General features: G+C 36.9%; 1 protein-coding gene across 1 annotated transcript; it reads right to left on the bottom strand.

Moving 5' to 3' along the window:
- Nucleotides 1–1,353: 1,353 nt before the first annotated feature.
- LOC118030316 (proline--tRNA ligase, chloroplastic/mitochondrial) lies at nucleotides 1,354–21,508 on the bottom strand (the record flags this gene model as incomplete). Its single annotated transcript, XM_073408720.1, has 11 exons — nucleotides 1,354–1,750; nucleotides 2,127–2,325; nucleotides 2,440–2,523; nucleotides 3,285–3,418; nucleotides 4,002–4,163; nucleotides 4,624–4,761; nucleotides 19,830–20,030; nucleotides 20,118–20,231; nucleotides 20,554–20,665; nucleotides 21,283–21,326; nucleotides 21,431–21,508. Coding segments are annotated over 11 exons (1,434 nt in total), but the record flags the coding sequence as incomplete, so codon positions are not given.
- Nucleotides 21,509–22,949: the final 1,441 nt, after the last annotated feature.

The following is a 22,949-nucleotide window of genomic DNA, read 5'->3' as shown; positions in this document are numbered from 1 at the left end:
TATTATCTATAATCATATTAATTCATATACATGTTTATATTTCATCAAAAATATATTTCATGATAATGATGATAATAATGTATTAACTTATCAGTTAACTTGAAACTCAATCGATTTGATCTTTAATTTGGACTAGTTCTTTAAAAATCTAACTTGAAATTAATTTATTAATTTATTTTAATATAATCGACTTGATAAGTTAACATGTAAACTAATAATATTATTTTGAAAAATTAAAATAATATTATTTTAATTAAACAATAACGTTGTTGTATTATCGAATTTGCCCAAAGAAGAAGTGATGAATAGAAGGGGGAAGAAGAGGGGTGGGATAAAGGCGGAAAGAAAGAAAAAGAAAGTTCTTTGCGTCACTCACCACCTTGCAATTTGCCTTCTTCAATAATTTGATACTTTCCTTTTTATATATTTTATATTTGTTATTTAATATCTTATTTTCAAAAGGGACCCACACGGAAGCGCGTTAACTTTTATTCCACGCCAGAACCCCACCACAATTGAAAAAGTCAAGATTCCTTTCCAAAAAATTGAATCGCACCTGATCCTTCCACGTCATCAAAAGGACCCACTTGAGTGCCAGTTTTCCCCAGTCATGGACGACCCAGATGCTCCCATTAAGCTTCTTTGGGAACTCTCTGAATCCTACCCTATCATCCGCACATAGCGGCTGCCCCTTTTAGCATTCTCACCGTACAACACCGTTACTGTTTGTTTTTGTGTCGCTTTTAAACAATTTATTTATTTTCTTTAATTTAATTTCATTTTTTTTAGTATTATTAAAATATATTTTAAAAAATACAAACACCGACTGTTATCACAATATCAGATCTCCATGACTTTCCTTCCCTCCTTGGGCTGCTAAAATTTCCTCAAGTTGTCTCCTCTCTTCCTTCCTACCATTCCAAAGCTCTGAAAGCAGGTCTAGGGATGGCAATGGAAAAAACTCAACCCAGGAGGTTATCTTCCCTGGTATTTTTCTTAGCTAACAAACACAATTTCTCTAGAAAATCTTCTGATAGACGTCTTGTAACATTTGGGCCCAGGATACCCGATTAAACTAGGAGCAATGCTATACATGCAAACAAACAAATCTTGCGAAATTTCCATGTTGCTACTTGTTATTTTTCACTAATCTTTTGATACTTTCGGGACCAGCACTTTTTATCATTCATTACATAACATATTGGTTGGTGCGAGAATTTAGTGTGTAATTTTGTTTGTTTGCGAAGTGTTTTTCGATCTAAAATGTTGTAAAAAAGGAATGCTTTAGCACAGTCACATCCTAACTGCAACGTTTTCCAGACAAGGACAGCAAGCAAAGCATCCACCAGCAAATTAAAGAAGATGCAATCAGGTTAAGTCCAAAATATTGTGGTGGAGATATCAACACTCCACTTGTGAAGAAGGGTGGTTAGAGAGTTAGCTGATCTCACCTACTACTCTGCACTCATATTTGACCCTTCTTCGCATTCTGAATAAACGAAACCGGTTGTGCTTGTGTCCTTTTGTAGCATCTTCTCTCAGGTTTATCCCTTCATTTTGCCCGTTTTCCGATGGACACCAACTATTCCGATCTAGGCACTCTGTTCTCAAACTTTTGACTCTCTCCACCAAGGAGAGTGCTATCAACAAGTGATAGAGTGCTAAGAACTCTAACCAAGATAATGGAATCATGATTGATCCAGCTGACATGTCTACACCTCATGTGCATTATCTGCACAAGAGGTCCAACCTGCACACATGTAGCATGTAACCACCCGATCCATGTGTGTCAGTCACGACCTGGATTGACACTTCACATGTTACAGAGCAAGTTGACATTTCCAAAGAAATTTAATAAGGTGGGATTGATAGTTGCAAGGGATTGCAAAAATGATATTTTAAGTCCAATCTTCAACTTACTCTATCTCTGATTGAGATGGAAACACTTCACGCAAGAAACCCGCATCTAGTGGTTGTCTGGGAAATCTTTCTATACCACCTAAAACAGTATCTTTCCTCTTTCTCCATTATCTTCCATGGTAAAATAATATGATGCATTGGTTTGGTCACCCTCTTGATAAAAATTACTAAAACAAGGAAGAACTGGAATCCATGACAAACTTTACCATGGGTAAACGCCCTCTCCCAAATGAGACCATTTGAATGTCTGATGGGGGACAGGACTCGATATGAGCGAAAATCGCAACTTCTTCTGCTGGCTTGCCGCCAGTCATCAAGCATGGTTTAGTCCCTTGAGGCTGTTTGAAGGGGAAACACCGAATGGTTACCCCTGTTTCTTCTTTTACTCCCTGTTCATCCGCATCACTACAGTCAACAAACACAGCTTAGTATTAGACATGCTGTGAGTCCCTCCTACTTTGATCTCAACACTGTAATTGTTTATCCACTACTAACATGAAGATGAACAAAATAAACTACCTAGCTGACCAAGGACCCCTTGCCCATTTACCCAGGGATATTGCCGCTTTGACTTCATCATATGAGCCCACATCCACAATGTTACTGCAAGAAAACATCAGAATAATATTAGATGTTTTTGACGAATACAGGAATCTGACGGACTTCATTACAGATGGCTGTGATTGTTGGAATCGGTACACAACTACACAAGTAAAAATAGCCTAATTGCAATCATGCTTCCAGAACAATAATGCCATGCACAATGATAAAGTAACTATATATCTAGATCTAGAGATTTGGTCAAAGTGCCTGAGGCTATTAAGATGAAGCATAAACTCCCAGTTTCATTGCTTTGGCAGTTTCCATCATGTGACAAAGTTAATGTTATATGAAATAGAAAACCTATGGTCTTACAAAAACAATTCTTACATCCTTGCTAGTAAAAAAACAATTTATTGCTTCCTGTGAATCATGCTGGCCTTCCTTTTCATTCTGGTAGGATGGTCTACTGTGATGATTATGCCTCACGTTTTTGAAAAAGTCAGCTTGTTATTGGCATTATTAGACCACAACCTGTTTTTCTCCTAAAGAAGCCTATAGGTGCTATTACTGCCTTGACATCAAAGCAAAGTCCACAAAGAAAAGGATGTGAGCAGCAGTGGTGCGGACATAAATATTAGCATTTTTATTGTGGCAGGGTGGAGAAATCACTGTTTATAAACAAATTCGTCACCAAGAGATTATGCTATAATTCTGAAAAATAATAATAGATGAACTCGACGAAAAGTGGAGCTCGCATATCCAATAATTGATGCACATAACTAAGCTTCCACTGCACATAATGTTTGAGCAAGAGAATGCACCTATCTCGAAATGATGTTGCCCTACCCAGAAAAGATGACTGGATCTCATCCACCTTGTCCTTGGCGTAAGCTTCTAAAATTGAAGGCTCCATGGATATTCCAACACTTTTGCTTGCTTTCCAGGAACATCTCTCCTAGATTTGACCATGACCGCACTTCCACTTGAAACATCCTGGGGACCAATTTCAATCCTCAGAGGTACCCCCTCTTAAAACCAAAGTATTATTTAATATTTGCTTGACAAAATAAGGGCTGCTCCACACGTTTCAAAGGCTTTCTTTTTATGAACAAGGATAAGGGTCCATGGTAGAAGTTGTTTTTCAAAGTGCTTTTCGCTTGGAAATGCATCAAAATAATATTTTTTTCATTTTTTTACAGCACATCAAAACAATCCAAAATCACAAAAAAAAAAAAATCAAAAGCGCAGTTGGGACTAATTGAAACTATTTTTTTAAAATAAAATAAAAGTGAGGACCAGGTGTAGCAAGTCCAACACATTGCATAAGTCACACAATGACATAAGCATCCAAAATTGACATCAGGCACAAGAAGATATGTACTATTCAGATTCTTGTTGACAGATTACCATAAGCTTTAATGACCGAGACACATCCGGGCACCTTTCATGAAAGTCATAATTAATTAGAGGGCTAAATCATTAATTAATTATTAATATTTTCTTTTGTTCATGTACTTAAAATAAGAATAAAAACAGACCTTCATCTCACAGAAATTGAACTTCCATCCTGGGGTTCCCTGATCCATGTCATCAAGTTTAACTTTGATACCAGCCGATTGCAAGTTTTCTTTTACAGAAGATGCTGTTTTGAGAACTCCAGTTTTTTCATCCTCCTTTCTGCAGATTGGCACAATCACCACCTGGAAGAATGCAACACAGATAGGAAGAACAAATTGAAATGGTAGTATAACTCATAAAACGAGTTGTTTGTAATCTACTAAACGTGAAAATGGCAACTCGAAAACCTAAACTTTACTTTCATACAGGCACCCATCAGAAGACTGAAACCAAATGCTTATGCATAGACTGTCCTGATGAGATATTTTTCTCCAATAGACAAAAGATTGCTTGTCCAAGTACCTAAACACAGCAACAACAAAGTACCAAAGTATGTGCTGCTATATTACAACCACAAAAGAGAGCAACAACAAGCTTCCTTAACAGAATGAAACATCTCTATTCTTAGATCAAGTACATAAAATTGAAAGATTCCCGACAAGTACCAAAGCACCTTTGATCTAAATGCATGTAAAACAACAATGATAATAAGAAACACATAAATGCTAACTTAAGAAATCACTAATAGAGATACACAAGTACCTTTATTGGTGCAAGTTTTGGTGGTAGCATTAGACCTGAATCCTCACCATGGGTCATAATTATACCATCAACAAAGCAGGTGCTGATAGCCCATGATGTCTGCCACACATGTTGCCTCTCTCCAATTTCATCCATAAACTGTACAGGCACATAATTTCTGTTAAGATCATGGACTTCTCAAATTATAAGTAAAATTCAATAGTGAGGGGAGGGAAAGGATCGATTTCTATATTTGGTAGGTTAAAAGGAAAACATGAAAAAATATCGAGGAAAAAAAGTCATTGGCAGAGAACAGACAATCAACAAAGTCTGGTATTCACCCCTGCATCCAAATGCACATAGGCAAAGAATAAGCAGGATATTACCCTTTACTGATGTTTATGTACACTTCTTGAGGACAATGTCAACACATCTAAACAATTTAAACAATCATAACTAGGTTAAGATTGCAAAATGCTGGAACAATGAGATGATCATTGTTGTGCTGCTACTGAGTTAAGCTTAGACACTTGCCATAGAAGCTGATAAAGTTAAAACTCGGACATGGCCAACTGGGCCACTTCATATCAGAGAATGCAATGGGAGATATATTGCAATTGTGTGCCAAAATAAGAATGGGTGCATGCAAAGGTCTTGGTGTCTTTAAGTAGTGTCTTGATAATGAGCAAGAACACAAGTGTCTTTGAGGGGCTGTGTACAAACACTTGTACTCATGTTTAGCTAGCATGTGTTCACCTATGTGCCCAAATAAGCAAGACTCATAATACCTATATAAGGAGGCATTCTCTTATGCGCCAAACAAGCTTTGTTGAAATAAAACTCCATGTTATCATACAATCTCCTTTTTATGTTCCTCTTCTTTGTTTGCTTTATGCGCATCACTGCTGTGCAACGCAGTTGAGTTGCTATAAACAAAACAACGAGGCTGTTATGCACAAGGGTCTATTCTTGTGATACATGTAATTTGTATAGGGACATGAAAGGTGGTGGTATGTATAAGGTTAACAAAGAGGAAAGCATTGGATAAAACTATAACGTATGTGTACTTGGGGATACTTATTCAAAAGAGCTTGCTTATTCCAAACACGATGCCTCCTTCTAAAGGTGTTAGGAAGCTTGGTTATTTGGACATGTAGATGGATAGGTCTTACCTAACATTAGCCAAGCTTTAGTGCATGACACCTCAAAGACACTTGTCTTCTTGCATATTATCGGGACAAGACACCTAGACAATTGCATGCACCTATACACATGCTTGGATAATACACCTACACACTTGCATGCACTTCTGCTTCTCGCACACTAAATTGCTATATACTGCACATGTATTACATAGGTTCCCTTTCTCCTTCATCATAAACGAGTGGCTGCCAAACATAGGCATATGGTATTGGACAAAAACAATTTAAAACACCATGCCTAGGATAAGACTACAAAGCGCAGGACCCAATAAGGTGACCAGGAATTCAGGATAGTGCTGGCACTGAATTAAGCTATCTGTAGGCTCTTATACAGTATAAAGCTCAGGTGTTGCCATCTGAACTACTTCATGTAGGGAATGGTATTTGAAGAATTTTGAGAGAAGTCTTTCTCTTTTTTTTTAATCTTAACAGCCGTATGTTTGTACAATAAATAGGGAAGAGAAGCTAACCTACTGACCCTCAAAACAAGAAATAAATCCTAGATAGGAAAGTATTCTACACTAAACTAGAAAGCAATAATCTAGAGAATCTGAATAGTTAATATCAGATTCTGTTTCCTAAACCATATATACTAAGATTTCTCTAAGATCTTAACTGATTTTGAGACTGATTTCCACACTCCCCCTCAAGCTGGGTTGTATATGTTATACATGCCCAGCTTGTGACTCAATTCTTCAAAATTAGTTCTTGGTAGAGCTTTGGTGAGGATGTCTGCAATCTGAGATTTTGTTGAGTGTAAATAAGGTGAACAATGTTCTTCTCAATCTTTTCTGTGATGAAGTGTCGATCTATTTCAATGTGCTTTGTCCTGTCATGATGAACTGGATTCTTTGCTATGCTTATGGCTGCTTGATTATCACAATGCAGCTGTATAGGTGTCAATGATTCCATGCCAAGTTCCTTAAGTAATCTAAGTATCCACATCCCTTCACAAATACCAAGAGCTAGAGCTCTCAGTTCAGATTCTGCACTGCTTCTAGATACCACATGTTGTTTCTTGCTTCTCCAAGTTACTAGATTTCCCCAAACATAGGAGCAATATCCAGAAGTAGATCTCCTATCTATAATGTTTCCTGCCCAGTCTGCATCTGTGTAGATTTCAATATTTTTGTTGTCACATTTCTTGTATAGAAGGCCTCTACCAGGAGTCATTTTCAGGTACCTCAAGATTCTATTAACTGCTGCCATATGATCTTCTGTCGGGTTGTTCATGAATTGGCTTACAAAACTGACAGAAAAGCCAATATCAGGTCTGGTATGTGAGAGATAGATGAGTCGACCCACAAGTCTTTGATATCTCCCCCTATCCACTGGTATACTATCATTTTCTGCTCCTATCTTCTTTGTTGAATCCATTGGAGTGTCTGCAGGTTTGCTGATGTAACCATATTATTCGATAGTTTCACCCGCATTTAACTAGTGTTTTGCATATGTTATTTATATAAAATGCCTTGATATTCTTTGTTTTATGTTTTGAAGGCATTTTTGGATGAAAGATGCAAAAAGGAGTAAATTGGAGGTAATTGGCAGATTTGACGTTCAGTCGGTATTTTGTGCAGAGCGTGAGTTCCAGAGATCGAAATGAAGTGATTCCAGTGGCATTAAAAAGCTAACATCCATACCTTTTTGGAAATGTAATGCAAGAAAAATAAAAAGAGAAAGATCATGGAAATCACATCCTTCAAAGTCAAATCTCGCAGTCTGCCAATGTTGACCTTTGCCCATTCAAAATTCAATATCTGGAGCTTCAAAAGTCCAATTGATGCAAACTCAATTTTGTTGGATTCCTTACTCAAAGATCTATAAACGCTCCAACTTTCAGCCAAAAACGATGTCATATGAGGGATATATGATTTTTCAAAGATGACAGCTGAATTCTGCCAGCAAGCAGGTTGCGTGAAGAAACGAATCCAAATTTCATCTAGAAGCATCCAAACCGACCAGCAATTTAGCTCCTCTAGTAAATATTCTAGAAGGTCAAGGAAGGCAGCCACCAACCTCAAGGCAGCCACCAACCTCATGGCAGCCACCAACCTCAACCCAGCAGCCAGCAGCCAGCAGCCAGCAGCCTTCACACTACCACCATCTATTGATGTTCACACTTGAGCTTTGATATTTTCTTACTTACAATTTGTGTATAAATAGAGGGTGAGTAGAAGGAGGTAGAAAAAAAAAGAAGAAAGAAAAAGGAAGAAACACAAACTCTCCTCTCTACAAATCAGAAATTATGTATTCTTTCATCTTTAGGAGTAGTTGTTCAATAGATATGCAAGGCTAAGCTCGTTTTCTTGGTTGCAAGGACACAACAAACCTTCGGATTTCAAGAACCGTAAGATTTATTCTTCCTTTTATTTTCAGTTTATGTTATGAATGAGTATGTTTGTTTTCCTATGCATATTTCCTATGATTGTTTATCTTAATTGCTAGAGCGGACTCTAAGTTATTATTGTGAACAATCTATTGCTAAGTTTGATATCAAAACCGGAGTTGTGGTATATAAACTTGTGAAGCAACTAAGCTTGATAATTGTAGCGGAACTACGTTATTAAACTTAGGGAGAACATTCGATCATAGCAACACAAATTGACAACTTGGTTGTTAAGATTAATGAATTTATCTGGATCTTAAGGCTGCCATTGGATTAAATCATTAGTGCGGACACTGTGATTGTTTGTTGGTTAGGGATAGTTATACGGCGGATCCGTTAATTAACCAATATTAAGAAAAGATAAAATTCATAATATAAACTGGAGTTTCGTTTCAAGGATCGGTTCTAATTTCCGTTGGTGGATGTGTGCTTGCAACCAAGGTTTGTTTTCTTGATATATTTCAGTTTCAATTGATTTTGTTTGCTAGTTTAATTTCTGCCATAGTTTAAATCATTTCAAATCAATCCCCCCAATTACATAACGTACAACATAAAAATCTAACTTCAAACTTCCTCGTGGGATCGACCCCTTGCTTGCTCTATACTATCTTGTGTGTTTTAAGCTAGGGTAATTAATTTGTGCGACCGCGACATCGCAACAAATTTTGGCGCCGTTGCCGGGGAGGTAATTTTAGTTGATTCTTGTGCTTGTACTGTTATTTTTTAGTTTTTGTGATTGTTATTTACATTTCTGAAAAAAAAAAAAAAAAAAACAGAATTTTTTGCTTGCGGTGTTACTGTTCACTTGCCGCAGCGGTACTGTTGAAGACAGAATTGTTTGTGGAATTAGGTTTCTAACCTTCGTTTTCTGAAGTGAAATGACGTTCTGAACAAGACTAGTGGTATACCACTAGCCCCACCCTATCGAGGCCAAATTCCACTGTGTTCTAAGGTTTTAGGTAGTTTTAGTTTTCTAGCATAGGATTTTCATATAATTTGCATTTTGTTTTTCTCTCTTGTGTGGTTGCTTTCTTTTGAGTTTTCTTAGCAATTGATGCCAGTAACCCGTTCTACTAATCAGAGTCTAGTGCAGGTTGATCTTGAAATAGAAAGCACTTTACGCAAGTTAAGAAAGGAAGTTCACCTCAACACCATGGCGGTTGCACGACAACAAACACTCAAGGAGCTTGCTGCTCCTAACGTGGAGAATCAACCATTGTGCATAAACATTGACAATAATGTAAACTTTGAGCTCAAATCTGGTTTTATACATTTGTTACCAACATTTAATGGTCTTGCAGGAGAAGATCCTCATACTCATCTCAAGGAGTTCCATATGGTTTGTGTTGGCATGAAACCGAATGGAGTTGATGAAGAACAAGTTAAGTTGAAAGCTTTCCCTTTCTCTTTAAAAGGGTCAGCAAAGGCATGGCTTTTCTCTATTCTTCCAGGATCTATTGGAACTTGGAATGCCATGAAGAAGATTTTCCTTGAGAAGTATTTCCCAGCATCTCGAGTTGCCAACATAAGGAAAGAAATATGTGGGATTCGGCAATCTCATGGAGAGACTCTCTCCGAGTATTGGGAAAGATTTGAGCAACTATGCATTCAATGCCCTCATCATCAAATACCCGATCAGCTACTCATTCAATATTTCTATGAAGGATTGATGCCTACTGACCGTAGTATCATTGATGCTGCAAGTGGAGGCGCATTGGTAGATAAGACACCTGAGGCTGCACGCCAATTGATCTCAAACATGGCAGCCAACTCGAAACAATTTGGCACTCGTGGAGACTTCTCCAACAAACGAGTAAATGAGGTAAGTATTTCTAACCTTGAAAATAAAGTTAATGATCTTACTTCTCTTGTGCGTTCTTTGGCTTGTGGAAATGTGCAGCAGGTGAAAGTTTGTAGCATATGCTCCTCACAAGGACATGCTTCAGATATGTGCCCAACAATGCAAGAAGATTACATTGAACAAGCTCATGCAGTTGATGGAGCATTTAATGGACAACCTCAGCGTAAGTATGATCCTTTTTCCCACACGTACAATCCTGGATGGAGAGATCATCCTAACCTACGGTATGGGAACCAACCTCAACAAGGCAATCAAGGCCGACAATTCCATCCCAATGGATTTCAGCCCCAACAGAATTATCAAGCAAGACAACCCCCTCCATTCACAAACTCCAATGTTATGGGGTCGTCATCCAATGATGATCTTCGTGAGATGATGAAAACTTTGGCTTCTAATACTGTTACCTTGCAACAAAATGTCATGTCTTTTCAACAGGAAACAAGGTCAAGTATTCACAACTTGGAAAAGCAAATGGGGCAAGTAGCTTTAAGTGTGGGGAAATTGGAAGCACAAATGAATGGAAAATTGCCCTCCCAAGCATTGAATCCAAAAGAGAATGTTAGTGCGATCATGTTGCGAAGTGGGAAAGAACTTGAAGAGAAAAGGTCAAAACAAATTAAGATGGAGGAAGAAGAAGAGATAGAAAATGAATTGAGTACAAAGAAGATACATCATCCTTCTCCTCCACAAACTGAAACAAAGACCAACACTCCAAAGGTAACTCCTCACTCAACGAATTCCAGTTTTACAACAATTCCACCCTTTCCCGTGAGTTCTTCTAAGTCAAAGAAAGAGGACAAAGAAAAAGAGATTCTAGAGGTTTTTAAGAAAGTGGAACTGAACATTCCTTTGCTTGATGCTATCAAGCAAATTCCCAAGTATGCCAAATTCTTGAAGGAGTTGTGTACTACCAAGAGAGCTTTCAAACTGAAAGGTCATGAAACGGTAAGTATGGGTGAAGTTGTATCTGCTGTTGTTCAAAAGAATCTGCCTTTGAAACAAAAAGACCCAGGTGCGTTTACTATCCCATGTGTTATTGGTAATGCTAGTTTTAAAAGTGCTTTATGCGATTTAGGTGCATCCATTAGTGTTATGCCTAAACATGTTTATGATTCTCTTAGTCTAGAGCCTTTGAATAAAACTAGCATTGTAATACAACTTGCGGATCGTAGTTTTGTTTACCCACTTGGTGTGATAGAAGATGTCCTAGTCAAGATTGATAGTTTGGTCATTCCATGCGACTTTTATATTCTTGATATGGAACATGATTCTTGTGATTCATCAAAAAACACTCCTATATTGTTTGGGAGACCATTCTTGAAAACTGCCAACACAAAGATTGATTGTGGTAAGGATACCTTGTCTATGGAGGTAGGAGATGAAAAAATTGAATTTAATTTTCATGATGCAATGAAATATCCTTATAGCAATGTTTATTCTATCACATGCTATGATCAAATTGATAAGTGTGTGCAGCAAGTTTGTGATTTTGATTGCGAAGATGGATTAAGCATAGCTTTGAGCAATGACTATGCTTTTACCAAGATAGAAGAGATGGAAAGGCATATATGTGTTCCCCAAAACATGCATGAATCAACATTGGATTTGCAAGCTTTGCAAATTGTCCTTCATGATGCAGGAGTCATTTACTCCATCACGGATAGTGAATGGGTGGCGCCTATCCTTTTGGTGCCCAAAAAGATTGGAATTACGATGGAAGAGATTCAAAATGATGCTTACGAGAATGCAAGGATTTACAAAGAAAAGACTAAGAATCTTCATGACCGAATGCTTATAAGAAAGGAGTTTCATGTTGGAGACAAAGTCCTTCTTTATCATTCGCGTTTGAAACTTTTTCCTGGAAAGTTACGCTCTCATTGGATTGGACCATTTGTTGTTTCTAATGTTTTTCCTTATGGTGCAGTTGAAATTACAAGTTTAGAAACTAACAACATACTCAAAGTCAATGGGCATCGTTTGAAACCTTTCTATGAAGGTTGGACGGCAGAACTCACCACTTCTGTAGAGTTAATTGAACCAATCTATGAAGAATGAGCATGCAATATGTCGAGCCAATGACATAAAACAAAAGCGCTTACTGGGAGGCAACCCAGCACAAAAAGAAAAAAAAAATCAGATTTGCTTTCTTTTTCCTTATCTTTTATTTTTCGTATTTTACTTTATCTTTGTCATTCTCTTATGTTCCTTTGCTTTTATTTCAACATTGAGGACAATGTTGTGTTTTAAGTGTGGGGGTATTGGGAGAATTTTGGTTTTCTTATTTTCATTTTCTTTGTTGTTTTTTTTTTTTTTTTAAAAAAAAAAAAACATTGTGTTTGATCTTTTTAACTCTTATTGGTTTTTTAGAATATCAGTATTATATATGAGAATTAATTGAGATAGATGAAGATATAAATCAAATGAAGGAGTATGCATGCAAATTTTAAGGTTTAATTGGTTTAGGGATTGACTTTGAGAATATGCCATGTTGACTTTATAGTGTTATACCAATGCAAGCTTTTGAGCCTTCAACATTATATTCTTTGAGTTTGCATTCTTTCAATGATAAGTATCTCTAGAACTTGCTTCATATCTTATTGAGAATATATCCCATTACAAATATACATGAAGATGATAAAGGCATTAGGAATTTTAACCCCTCAAGCCAAAAAGCCAACCTAAAGCATATTATCCTTAGTGAACCCGTTTTGAGCTTGGTTATCTTTTTTTTGCTTTATCCATGTATAAGCCTTAACTTTATATATGTTTTTCTTTTCCCCTGGCCAAGGATTAGTAGAGCATATACTTGTAATATTTAATGGAATTATGGTTGGAAATTATATGAAAAGAAAGAAGTGATGCTTGATGAAAAAAATGGGCAAAGTTGCCAAAGAAAAAAAAAAAAAAGAAAAAAAAAAAAAGAAAAAAAAAGTATTCCTTTATGTTCTTAAGGTTTTATGTTGAAAGAGCTTGAAATCAAAAGGAGTTAAGCATTTGTGATTAAAGATGAAAAATTTATGAGCTTTGATGGAATATCTTGTTTGAAGTATCATTTTTCAAAATGCTCTACTTTCATTGGTTTGAACCTTTCCTTTTACTTTCTTTTACCTCACCTTAACCTCAGCCCCATTACAACCGGAAAATAAGACCTTTTGATTCATGTAATACTTGTAATAAGTTGCTAATGGAGATGAGATTGAAAAGCAAGCTTATGGTAGAACATACTCTTTGATTGAATTTGAGAGATTTAAACACATAAACCCTAAACACATGAGTGTTGGAGTGTATATCAATGAGAGGACCTATCACTTTGGCATGGCATAGATTTCATTTAAATCCAGACGATTGATTGAGTTTTGAAGTTTGCATGTAAATAAATTCATGAGAATTATATTATTTATCCTTCATGATTGTATTCTTGTTTATAATGCTTGTACTCTTAGACATTGATGGGAGATTAAGAAATTGATCATAGTTATTTTCAATTTAATTTTATTTATCCTTTCTCGAGGACGAGCAAGAGCTAAGTGTGGGGGTATTTGATGTAACCATATTATTCGATAGTTTCACCCGCATTTAACTAGTGTTTTGCATATGTTATTTATATAAAATGCCTTGATATTCTTTGTTTTATGTTTTGAAGGCATTTTTGGATGAAAGATGCAAAAAGGAGTAAATTGGAGGTAATTGGCAGATTTGACGTTCAGTCGGTATTTTGTGCAGAGCGTGAGTTCCAGAGATCGAAATGAAGTGATTCCAGTGGCATTAAAAAGCTAACATCCATACCTTTTTGGAAATGTAATGCAAGAAAAATAAAAAGAGAAAGATCATGGAAATCACATCCTTCAAAGTCAAATCTCGCAGTCTGCCAATGTTGACCTTTGCCCATTCAAAATTCAATATCTGGAGCTTCAAAAGTCCAATTGATGCAAACTCAATTTTGTTGGATTCCTTACTCAAAGATCTATAAACGCTCCAACTTTCAGCCAAAAACGATGTCATATGAGGGATATATGATTTTTCAAAGATGACAGCTGAATTCTGCCAGCAAGCAGGTTGCGTGAAGAAACGAATCCAAATTTCATCTAGAAGCATCCAAACCGACCAGCAATTTAGCTCCTCTAGTAAATATTCTAGAAGGTCAAGGAAGGCAGCCACCAACCTCAAGGCAGCCACCAACCTCATGGCAGCCACCAACCTCAACCCAGCAGCCAGCAGCCAGCAGCCAGCAGCCTTCACACTACCACCATCTATTGATGTTCACACTTGAGCTTTGATATTTTCTTACTTACAATTTGTGTATAAATAGAGGGTGAGTAGAAGGAGGTAGAGAAAAAAAAGAAGAAAGAAGAAGGAAGAAACACAAACTCTCCTCTCTACAAATCAGAAATTATGTATTCTTTCATCTTTAGGAGTAGTTGTTCAATAGATATGCAAGGCTAAGCTCGTTTTCTTGGTTGCAAGGACACAACAAACCTTCGGATTTCAAGAACCGTAAGATTTATTCTTCCTTTTATTTTCAGTTTATGTTATGAATGAGTATGTTTGTTTTCCTATGCATATTTCCTATGATTGTTTATCTTAATTGCTAGAGCGGACTCTAAGTTATTATTGTGAACAATCTATTGCTAAGTTTGATATCAAAACCGGAGTTGTGGTATATAAACTTGTGAAGCAACTAAGCTTGATAATTGTAGCGGAACTACGTTATTAAACTTAGGGAGAACATTCGATCATAGCAACACAAATTGACAACTTGGTTGTTAAGATTAATGAATTTATCTGGATCTTAAGGCTGCCATTGGATTAAATCATTAGTGCGGACACTGTGATTGTTTGTTGGTTAGGGATAGTTATACGGCGGATCCGTTAATTAACCAATATTAAGAAAAGATAAAATTCATAATATAAACTGGAGTTTCGTTTCAAGGATCGGTTCTAATTTCCGTTGGTGGATGTGTGCTTGCAACCAAGGTTTGTTTTCTTGATATATTTCAGTTTCAATTGATTTTGTTTGCTAGTTTAATTTCTGCCATAGTTTAAATCATTTCAAATCAATCCCCCCCAATTACATAACGTACAACATAAAAATCTAACTTCAAACTTCCTCGTGGGATCGACCCCTTGCTTGCTCTATACTATCTTGTGTGTTTTAAGCTAGGGTAATTAATTTGTGCGACCGCGACATCGCAACAAATGCATCCAAGCATTCCTGTTTCTTGTAGTAGATCCAAGACATATTTTCGTTGAGAAACATATATACCTTTCCTTGATCGTGCCACTTCCATGCCAAGGAAGTATTTGAGATACCCAAGGTCTTTGATCTCAAATTCCTTGGCTAACAGTTTCTTCAATCTCACCAGTTCTTCCTCATAATCCCCAGTTAAGATGATGTCATCCACATATACTATTAGGATTGCTATTTTCTTTTCTGGAGAGGTTTTTACAAACAGTGTGTGGTCTGCTTGGCATTGGGAATATCCATACTGTGCTACTGTCTTTGTAAACCTGTCAAACCATGCCCGAGGTGATTGCTTGAGTCCATATAGTGATTTTTTCAGTCTGCATACTCTGTTGAGGTTGGAGGATGTTTCTAGTCCTGGAGGAATATCCATGTATACTTCTTCTTCCAAGTCTCCATTAAGGAAAGCATTTTTGATGTCTAGTTGATGTAGTGGCCAGTCTTGGTTAGCTGCTAGGGACAGAAGTACTCTGATTGTATTAAGTTTGGCCACCGGAGCAAATGTTTCTTGATAGTCTATTCCATAGGACTGAGTATACCCTTTTGCAACCAGACGAGCTTTTAACCTTTCAATACTCCCATCAGCCTTATGTTTGATAGTAAATAACCATTTACACCCAACTGGTTTCTTTCCAGGTGGAAGTTCAGAAATTTCCCAAGTTCTATTCTTGTTTAAGGCACTGATTTCATCACTCACTGCCTTTTTCCACCCTGAATCTTTGAGAGCTTCTTCAATAGACTTAGGAATCTGTACACTGTCAATGGCTGAAACAAATGCATGATAGGTTGGTGATAACCCTTCATATGAAACAAATTTGCTGATGGGATGACTTGTGCATGATCTAACACCCTTTCTCAAAGCAATTGGAATATTTGAATCATCAATAACAGAGGCAGTATTCTCACAGTCAGAAGTTTCCATACCTGAGTATATTGGGGCAGAATCTGGACTTGGTTCTGAATCTTGGTCATGTGCAAGAGGTATTGTGTGCTCTATCTCCTTTCCAAGTTTTTTCCTTCTAGAGTAGGTAAGAAGCTCATGATTTATGATCTGTTTTGGTGTAGGATGAATCTGGTCAGGAGATTGGACTGAGGCTGGTGGTGCTGGGACTGATTGGATTGAGACTGGAGGTGTAGTGTGGGGACTCAAAGTAGGAGAACTCATTGTGGAATGACTTTGGACAAGACTCTGTTGGTTGTCTCCTAGGTTAATTACATGATCAGATTGTATATCCCAATTCTGATATTCTCTCATGGTTGCCCCCTGAAGATCAGACTTGGGATAGTATGCTTGGTGTTCAAAAAATGTGACATCCATAGAGGTATAGACCTTTTTGTAGGTAGGAGAATAACATTTATAACCCTTTTGGTGTGGAGAGTATCCTATAAAAATACATTTGAGAGATGTAGGGTCTAATTTTCCTCTATGGTGTATATGGACAAACACTGAGCAGCCAAATACTTTCGGGTCTAAGGAAGAGAGTAGTTTGGTATGTGGAAAGGCTTGTAGAAGGACTTGGCTAGGAGTTTTGAAGTTTAGAACTCTGGAAGGCATTCTGTTGATGAGATAGGTTGCTGTGAGTACAGCTTCTCCCCAGAATTGTTTTGGCACATGAGTAGAGAGCATAAGGGATCTAGCAACTTCCAACAGATGTCTATTCTTCCTTTCAGCTACTCCATTTTGTTGTGGGGTGTTAACACAAGAGCTTATATGGATAATGCCTTGATTTAGACAAAAGGTATTAAGGCTAGAATTGAAATATTCTTTGGCATTATCAGTTTTTAGGATTTGGATTTTAGTCTGGAATTGGGTTTGTATCATGGAATGGAAGTTTTGGAAAAATCTGACTGACTTCAGATTTTTCTTTCATAAGGAATAGCCAAGTCAATCTAGTGTGATCATCAACAAAGGAGACAAACCACCGAGTTCCAGTTATATTGTGCACTTTTGAGGGTCCCCATACATCACTATGAATCATTGCAAATGGATGTGATGGTTTATATGAAATGGTGGGATAACTACTGCGAACATGTTTAGAGAGTTGACATATTTCACATTTGAAGGATTGTGAGCTTTTATTGGAAAAGAAAGAGGGAAACAACCTTTCAAGGTACATGAAGTTTGGATGACCAAGGCGATAGTGCCATAACAGAACATCACTATCTTTATTGACATGAAAATTTAAAGCTGACTGACCCTTGAATGATATATAGCTTCTGTTTTGAGTTTGCCTTCTTAGAGGAATCTCACTTTTGAGGAGATAGAGCCCAGAACACATCTTAGCACTGCCAATCCTCTTCCCCGTATCCAGATCCTGAAATATACACAAATGAGGAAAGAATTTAGCAACACAATTTAGATCACGAGTCAATTTGCTGATTGAGAGTAGGTTGCAGTCTAGGTTAGGGACATGGAGGATAGAGTTTAGGATCATGTCCCTTGAGAGTCTGCTCAGGCCTATTCCCTTAACTTGGGAGGAAGACCCATCAGCTATACGGACTGTAGAGTTATTAGTGCACTGATTGTATTCATTAAGAAGAGTGGCATCTCCTGTCATATGGTCTGACGCTCCAGAGTCGATGATCCAAGGGCTTGAGTGTTTCTTACTAACAGTAAGGGCTGTTGAAAAGTTACCTTTTTGTGCTAACAGTCCAGATCCAGAACCAGAGGCTGACATACTTGGTTTGAGACAGTGAATTCTGACTGAAGAGTTGCTGTAAGATCTCAAGCTGTTCCTTGCTGAAAGGACTTGTTTCTGTTGGCAGAATGGTGTTCTTATCTCGGTTGTTGTCTGAATATACATTGTTGGCACGTCTGTCTTTGTCATTTATTGATTTTGATGGTTTCCAATCAGCAGGTTTGCCATGAATCTTCCAGCAGTTTTCCTTGACATGTCCTGGTTTGTTGCAGTGATCACACCAGGGTCTTCCTTTCCTCTGTCGATTATCATAGTTGCTGTTTGAATAGCCTCGAGCAGCAAGTGCAGATCCTTCCATTATATGAGCTGAGTTGTGAGGTCCCATCATTACTTTCTTTCTACTTTCTTCACGTCTAACCTCAGAGAATGCTTCTCTGAGATTTGGAAGAGGTTTGGTTCCCATTATTCTTCCTCTGACTTCATCAAGATTCTTGTTGAGCCCGAGAAGAAATTTGAAAGTTCTTTTCTGCTCTACAATTCTTCTATATAAGACTGTGTCTTCAGGGCAATTCCAGCTGTGAGTTTCAAAACATATCTAGGTGCTGCCAATGACGGCAGAGAGTGTTGAAGAATTGAGTGATAGAAAGTTCTCCTTGGCGTAGATCATGTAACACTGCCTCAATCTCAAATAGTTCTGATGTATTTTCAGAACTTGAGTAGGTTTCTCTTGCTGCTTCCCAGATTTCCTTTGCTGTTCCATATAGCAGAAAGTTTTCGCCAATTTCATTGGTCATTGAATTGATCAGCCATGACATTACCATATGATTTTCAGTCTTCCATGTTCGAAACATGGGATCATTCCTTTCTGGTATGATGATATCCCCTGTGAGGTAGTCATCTCTGCCCTTTCCACAAATAAACATCATGACTGATGATGACCACTGAAGATAATTGTATCCATTGAGTTTGTGTCCTGTGATTTGGTGTGATGTGCCTTCAGTGCCTCCTGAAAGGCTAACAGATGAGGTTGTTCCTGGCTGTGAGGTCACCTCAGAGAGAGAGCTTTGTCCTGCTGCTGCCATGTCTTAGAGAAGCAGATTAGGGTTCAAGAGTAGGCTCTGATACCATGAAGAATTTTGAGAGAAGTCTTTCTCTCTTTTTTTAATCTTAACAGCCGTATGTTTGTACAATAAATAGGGAAGAGAAGCTAACCTACTGACCCTCAAAACAAGAAATAAATCCTAGATAGGAAAGTATTCTACACTAAACTAGAAAGCAATAATCTAGAGAATCTGAATAGTTAATATCAGATTCTGTTTCCTAAACCATATATACTAAGATTTCTCTAAGATCTTAACTGATTTTGAGACTGATTTCCACATAACGTGTGTGGTTTTGTGAAGAGAAAAAAAAACGAACCTTGACCCACATGGTAGGTTAAGCATCATATATGTTACATAGATGGAAAACAAAAGGAATAGTAAAGGTAAGTTCATTCAGTCTAATTGTTCATAGATACCAAAATGCACACTGGCCATTTTGTTGTTTCTAAACCAAATGGAAGGGAATTTCCCAGGTAAATTAACCAGGATTTAACTCAAATCTTGAGTTTGCAACATTTGTTTTTTCCCTATTCCATAACCGTGCTTTGAAAAAAAACCATTGTAGGTGATGGTCATGTAAACCAAAGGGGTATTGATTTTCATTATATTTATCCACAGGAATTAGATGATAATTCACTAAAAAGGATTTAATTAATAAAATATATTTTCAAAATTATGCTGTTGGCTTTTCTTTGCATATCATGCGAGAAATAGAGCAGCAAAACACTTAGCTAGCAGCAACTCATAAAGTGTGTGAAATAATCTTATCTAGAAACTACTGACTAAAATGCCTGCGTTCCAAAAGCAAAGCTTTGCCCAAGGCTGTGGCTAGTTCCAGCTTGTGATGCCTTCTGATCACCCATCATAGCCTCTATTGTATATGTCCTATCAGCACCAGCAAGAGTTCCCACTTTTGATTTTCTACCTGTAATAACAGGTATTGCAGCTTGCTCATAAATGAATTTTGTATAGACATCGATCATCTGTAATGCCTGCGATTCAGCAGAGCAAATCCATTTAATGCAAATGCTAGTACGCTATCATATATCAAGCATACTACAGCTCAATACGATGCAAACCTCATTTTCTGCCTCCTCTGGATTGGCATGAGCTGCATGACCCTCCTGCCACAGAAATTCAAGAGTCCTCGCAAATGGTTTTGTGCGCATCTCTGATCTTGTGATATTTACCCACTAAAACAGAAAACAAAATATTAATAGGAAGGGGAAGGGGAAAAAAACAGGTGTACATAACAACCCTCCATGATTGGAAGCTATTCGCTACAGGTGACCAAACTTTTACATGGTTTACCTTGACAAGAAGATACGATAACTATGAACCCACTGAGTAAACATGTGATTCACTATGGTTTCACTAGTGGGTCAAAACTGCCACAACCTCAGCAAGTGCAACAACCAAAGCCAAAACTCCGGTCATTGTTTTTCAAGAAAATGAAACAACATAACATTTTCATCAACCCTTAAATTTCCAAGACTAGAAAAAATCAAATGTTACCACAAGTTTTTCTTCAAGTTCCTTTCCTCCCGTGATAGTTACAAGAGCCAGTTCTGGACTGAACCCCTCAACATGACTAGCTTCTTTCTCAATAAATGAGTATTGGTATAAACTACAGCACACAAATACCAGCACAAGAATTAAAGACAAACTCAAACAAAGTCCATCCACAAGAACACACACATGCAGTTTCAATTTTAAAAACAAACCATGCTACTTGAGCTCAGCTCTGATTTGTCTCATAAAAACATCATACACAAACTCATTTGTACGCAAAGAAAAGCAAATTAGTCCCATAATTCAAATTCAATGTCATTCACAAACAAACTCAAACAATAGAATACTCAGCTCAAAGTGTCCATGACCACAGAATATGTCTAAGAATTGATTTTGGGAAAAGTTATATTAAGGCATACCACTTTGCTGTATTTCTAGTTAAACAAAACTACAAACTAATGCTTAGATGATAAATTGTTTAATTTCCTTAGTCGTATTGTCACTATATCCTCAGCATAAACCTAGACTTATTAAAAAAGTGAACAAACCGAGCTTGAGTACTTTCTTAACTCAAAGTTAACCTCGGACCCTTTTTTAACCTACCTAAACAAACCAAACACGGATCATAACACTCCACTCAACTCAAAACCTCAACTCAATCACAACACTGCATTTATAGCATTCCACATACAAATAAATAAATACCCCACAAAACAAACCTGAGGAAAGTACGCGTTGCTATGTCCAGTCTCCTTAAACTTCACCTTCGAATAATCCTGCAATGCCAAAACCCAAAAAAAGCTCAAAACTTTCAACATTCCATCAAAAAAAAATCTCAAAATTATCTACTTTCAACTAAAAAGCTCGGATTTTTAAGGACCTGAATGGCTTCCCGCCTTCCCGGATGGCATAACCATAGGGAAGAGTAACCATTGTACCACAAACCGGACCATAATCTGCAAGTTCAGCATTAGCAATGTTGTCAAGACACCAAGCATTGGAGTCTTAAGAGACCGAGGAGTGATTGCAGTTTGGTCATGGTTTGTTTGTTTGTTGGGGTTTTCAGTTGTGGATTACGCATGCAGTTTGAGAAGAGAAGGCGGCTGTTAGTGGTGGAGGGATGGAAAGTTTGCTGCGGAGGGAGGGAGGGAGAGGAGAAGAGGGAGGTTGGTGAGGGGAGTAAAAGAGAGGATACCATTTCTGTGGGTTTTTTTTGTTTTGTTTTAGGTAATTTAATTAGATCATATGTTTTTTTTAAGTTTTAAAAATATTATTTAAAAAATAAAAAATATTTTTTTCATTTAAAATTAATATTTATTTAATATTTTTAAAACATCATAATACACTAATATTAAAAATAATTTTTAAAAAGCAAAAAATATATTATTTTAATATATTTTAAAATAAAAAATAATTTAAAAAACAACAATAAATAAACTATTAATTTTATAGATCTAGATTACTATGTAAATATCTTTGAAGAAGATGAGGTTTTTGTTTTTCCATAAAGTATACATTCTAGTCCCTATAGCTTAGAAAATGACTCATATAGATCCCTTAAAGCCAATCCTCATAACCATTTGGGTTAAAAAACAAAATTGCCACATACATGCATCACGTCCTAGCTTATGATTGGTTTTGACATTAAAAATTTTAGTTTAATTAAAAGAATATTTTTGGATTTGTTTATATGTCAACTAAAATTAAATTTAAAATTTAGATTATTATCTAAAAAAAACATATTAAATTCATCTAAATAAAATATATCATGTGTTTAGAATTTTTCCATGAATAATTTATACACAAGCTAGCTCGCATGAGAATACGTTTTATCATAAAAAATAAAATAAAAACAATATTTACTAATTTACTTACGACAACCCTCCTAGATTTGGACACAACATCAATCTATAGGCATTTTGTTTTTCTCAATCCAATACAAAATAAATTTGATAATAAATGTATCTCAAGGATGGATTAGGATCCATTTCTTCTTTATCTAGGCCTTTTTTCCTTCGGCAGGTTTTCTTGGATGGGGCCTGAAATGTACAAGGCCTAGCCCATTGGCTACAGTCTTGAGCTTGTGTTATAGTTTTGGGCTTGGCCCTCCAATGAAACCATTTTCATGTATGGGATCCCATCCTGCCTAAGCTAGGAGAAAACATGTTTTTTATTCCTTTTCTTTTTCCTTTTTTAGAGTGCTAGGAAGCCTAGTTGTTACTTGTCGTACCTCCAAAAAAGAATTTAGTTGCACTTGAGGTCTTCACCCAGTTGAAAGGACTTATTTTTTTCTTCTACATCATGGGTTCAAACCTTACCGTGCACGTCTGTCATCCCTGTGATGCCTTACATGCTCACTGGATTTGCAGGATGTTCAGTGAGCCGTAAGATTAGTCGTG

This window comes from Populus alba, chromosome 4 (genome assembly GCF_005239225.2).
Source record: "Populus alba chromosome 4, ASM523922v2, whole genome shotgun sequence".
In the NCBI taxonomy this organism is placed as follows: domain Eukaryota; kingdom Viridiplantae; phylum Streptophyta; class Magnoliopsida; order Malpighiales; family Salicaceae; genus Populus; species Populus alba.
The sequence above is the reverse complement of the archived record's forward strand: the minus strand, read 5'-3'. Positions and strand labels throughout refer to the sequence as shown.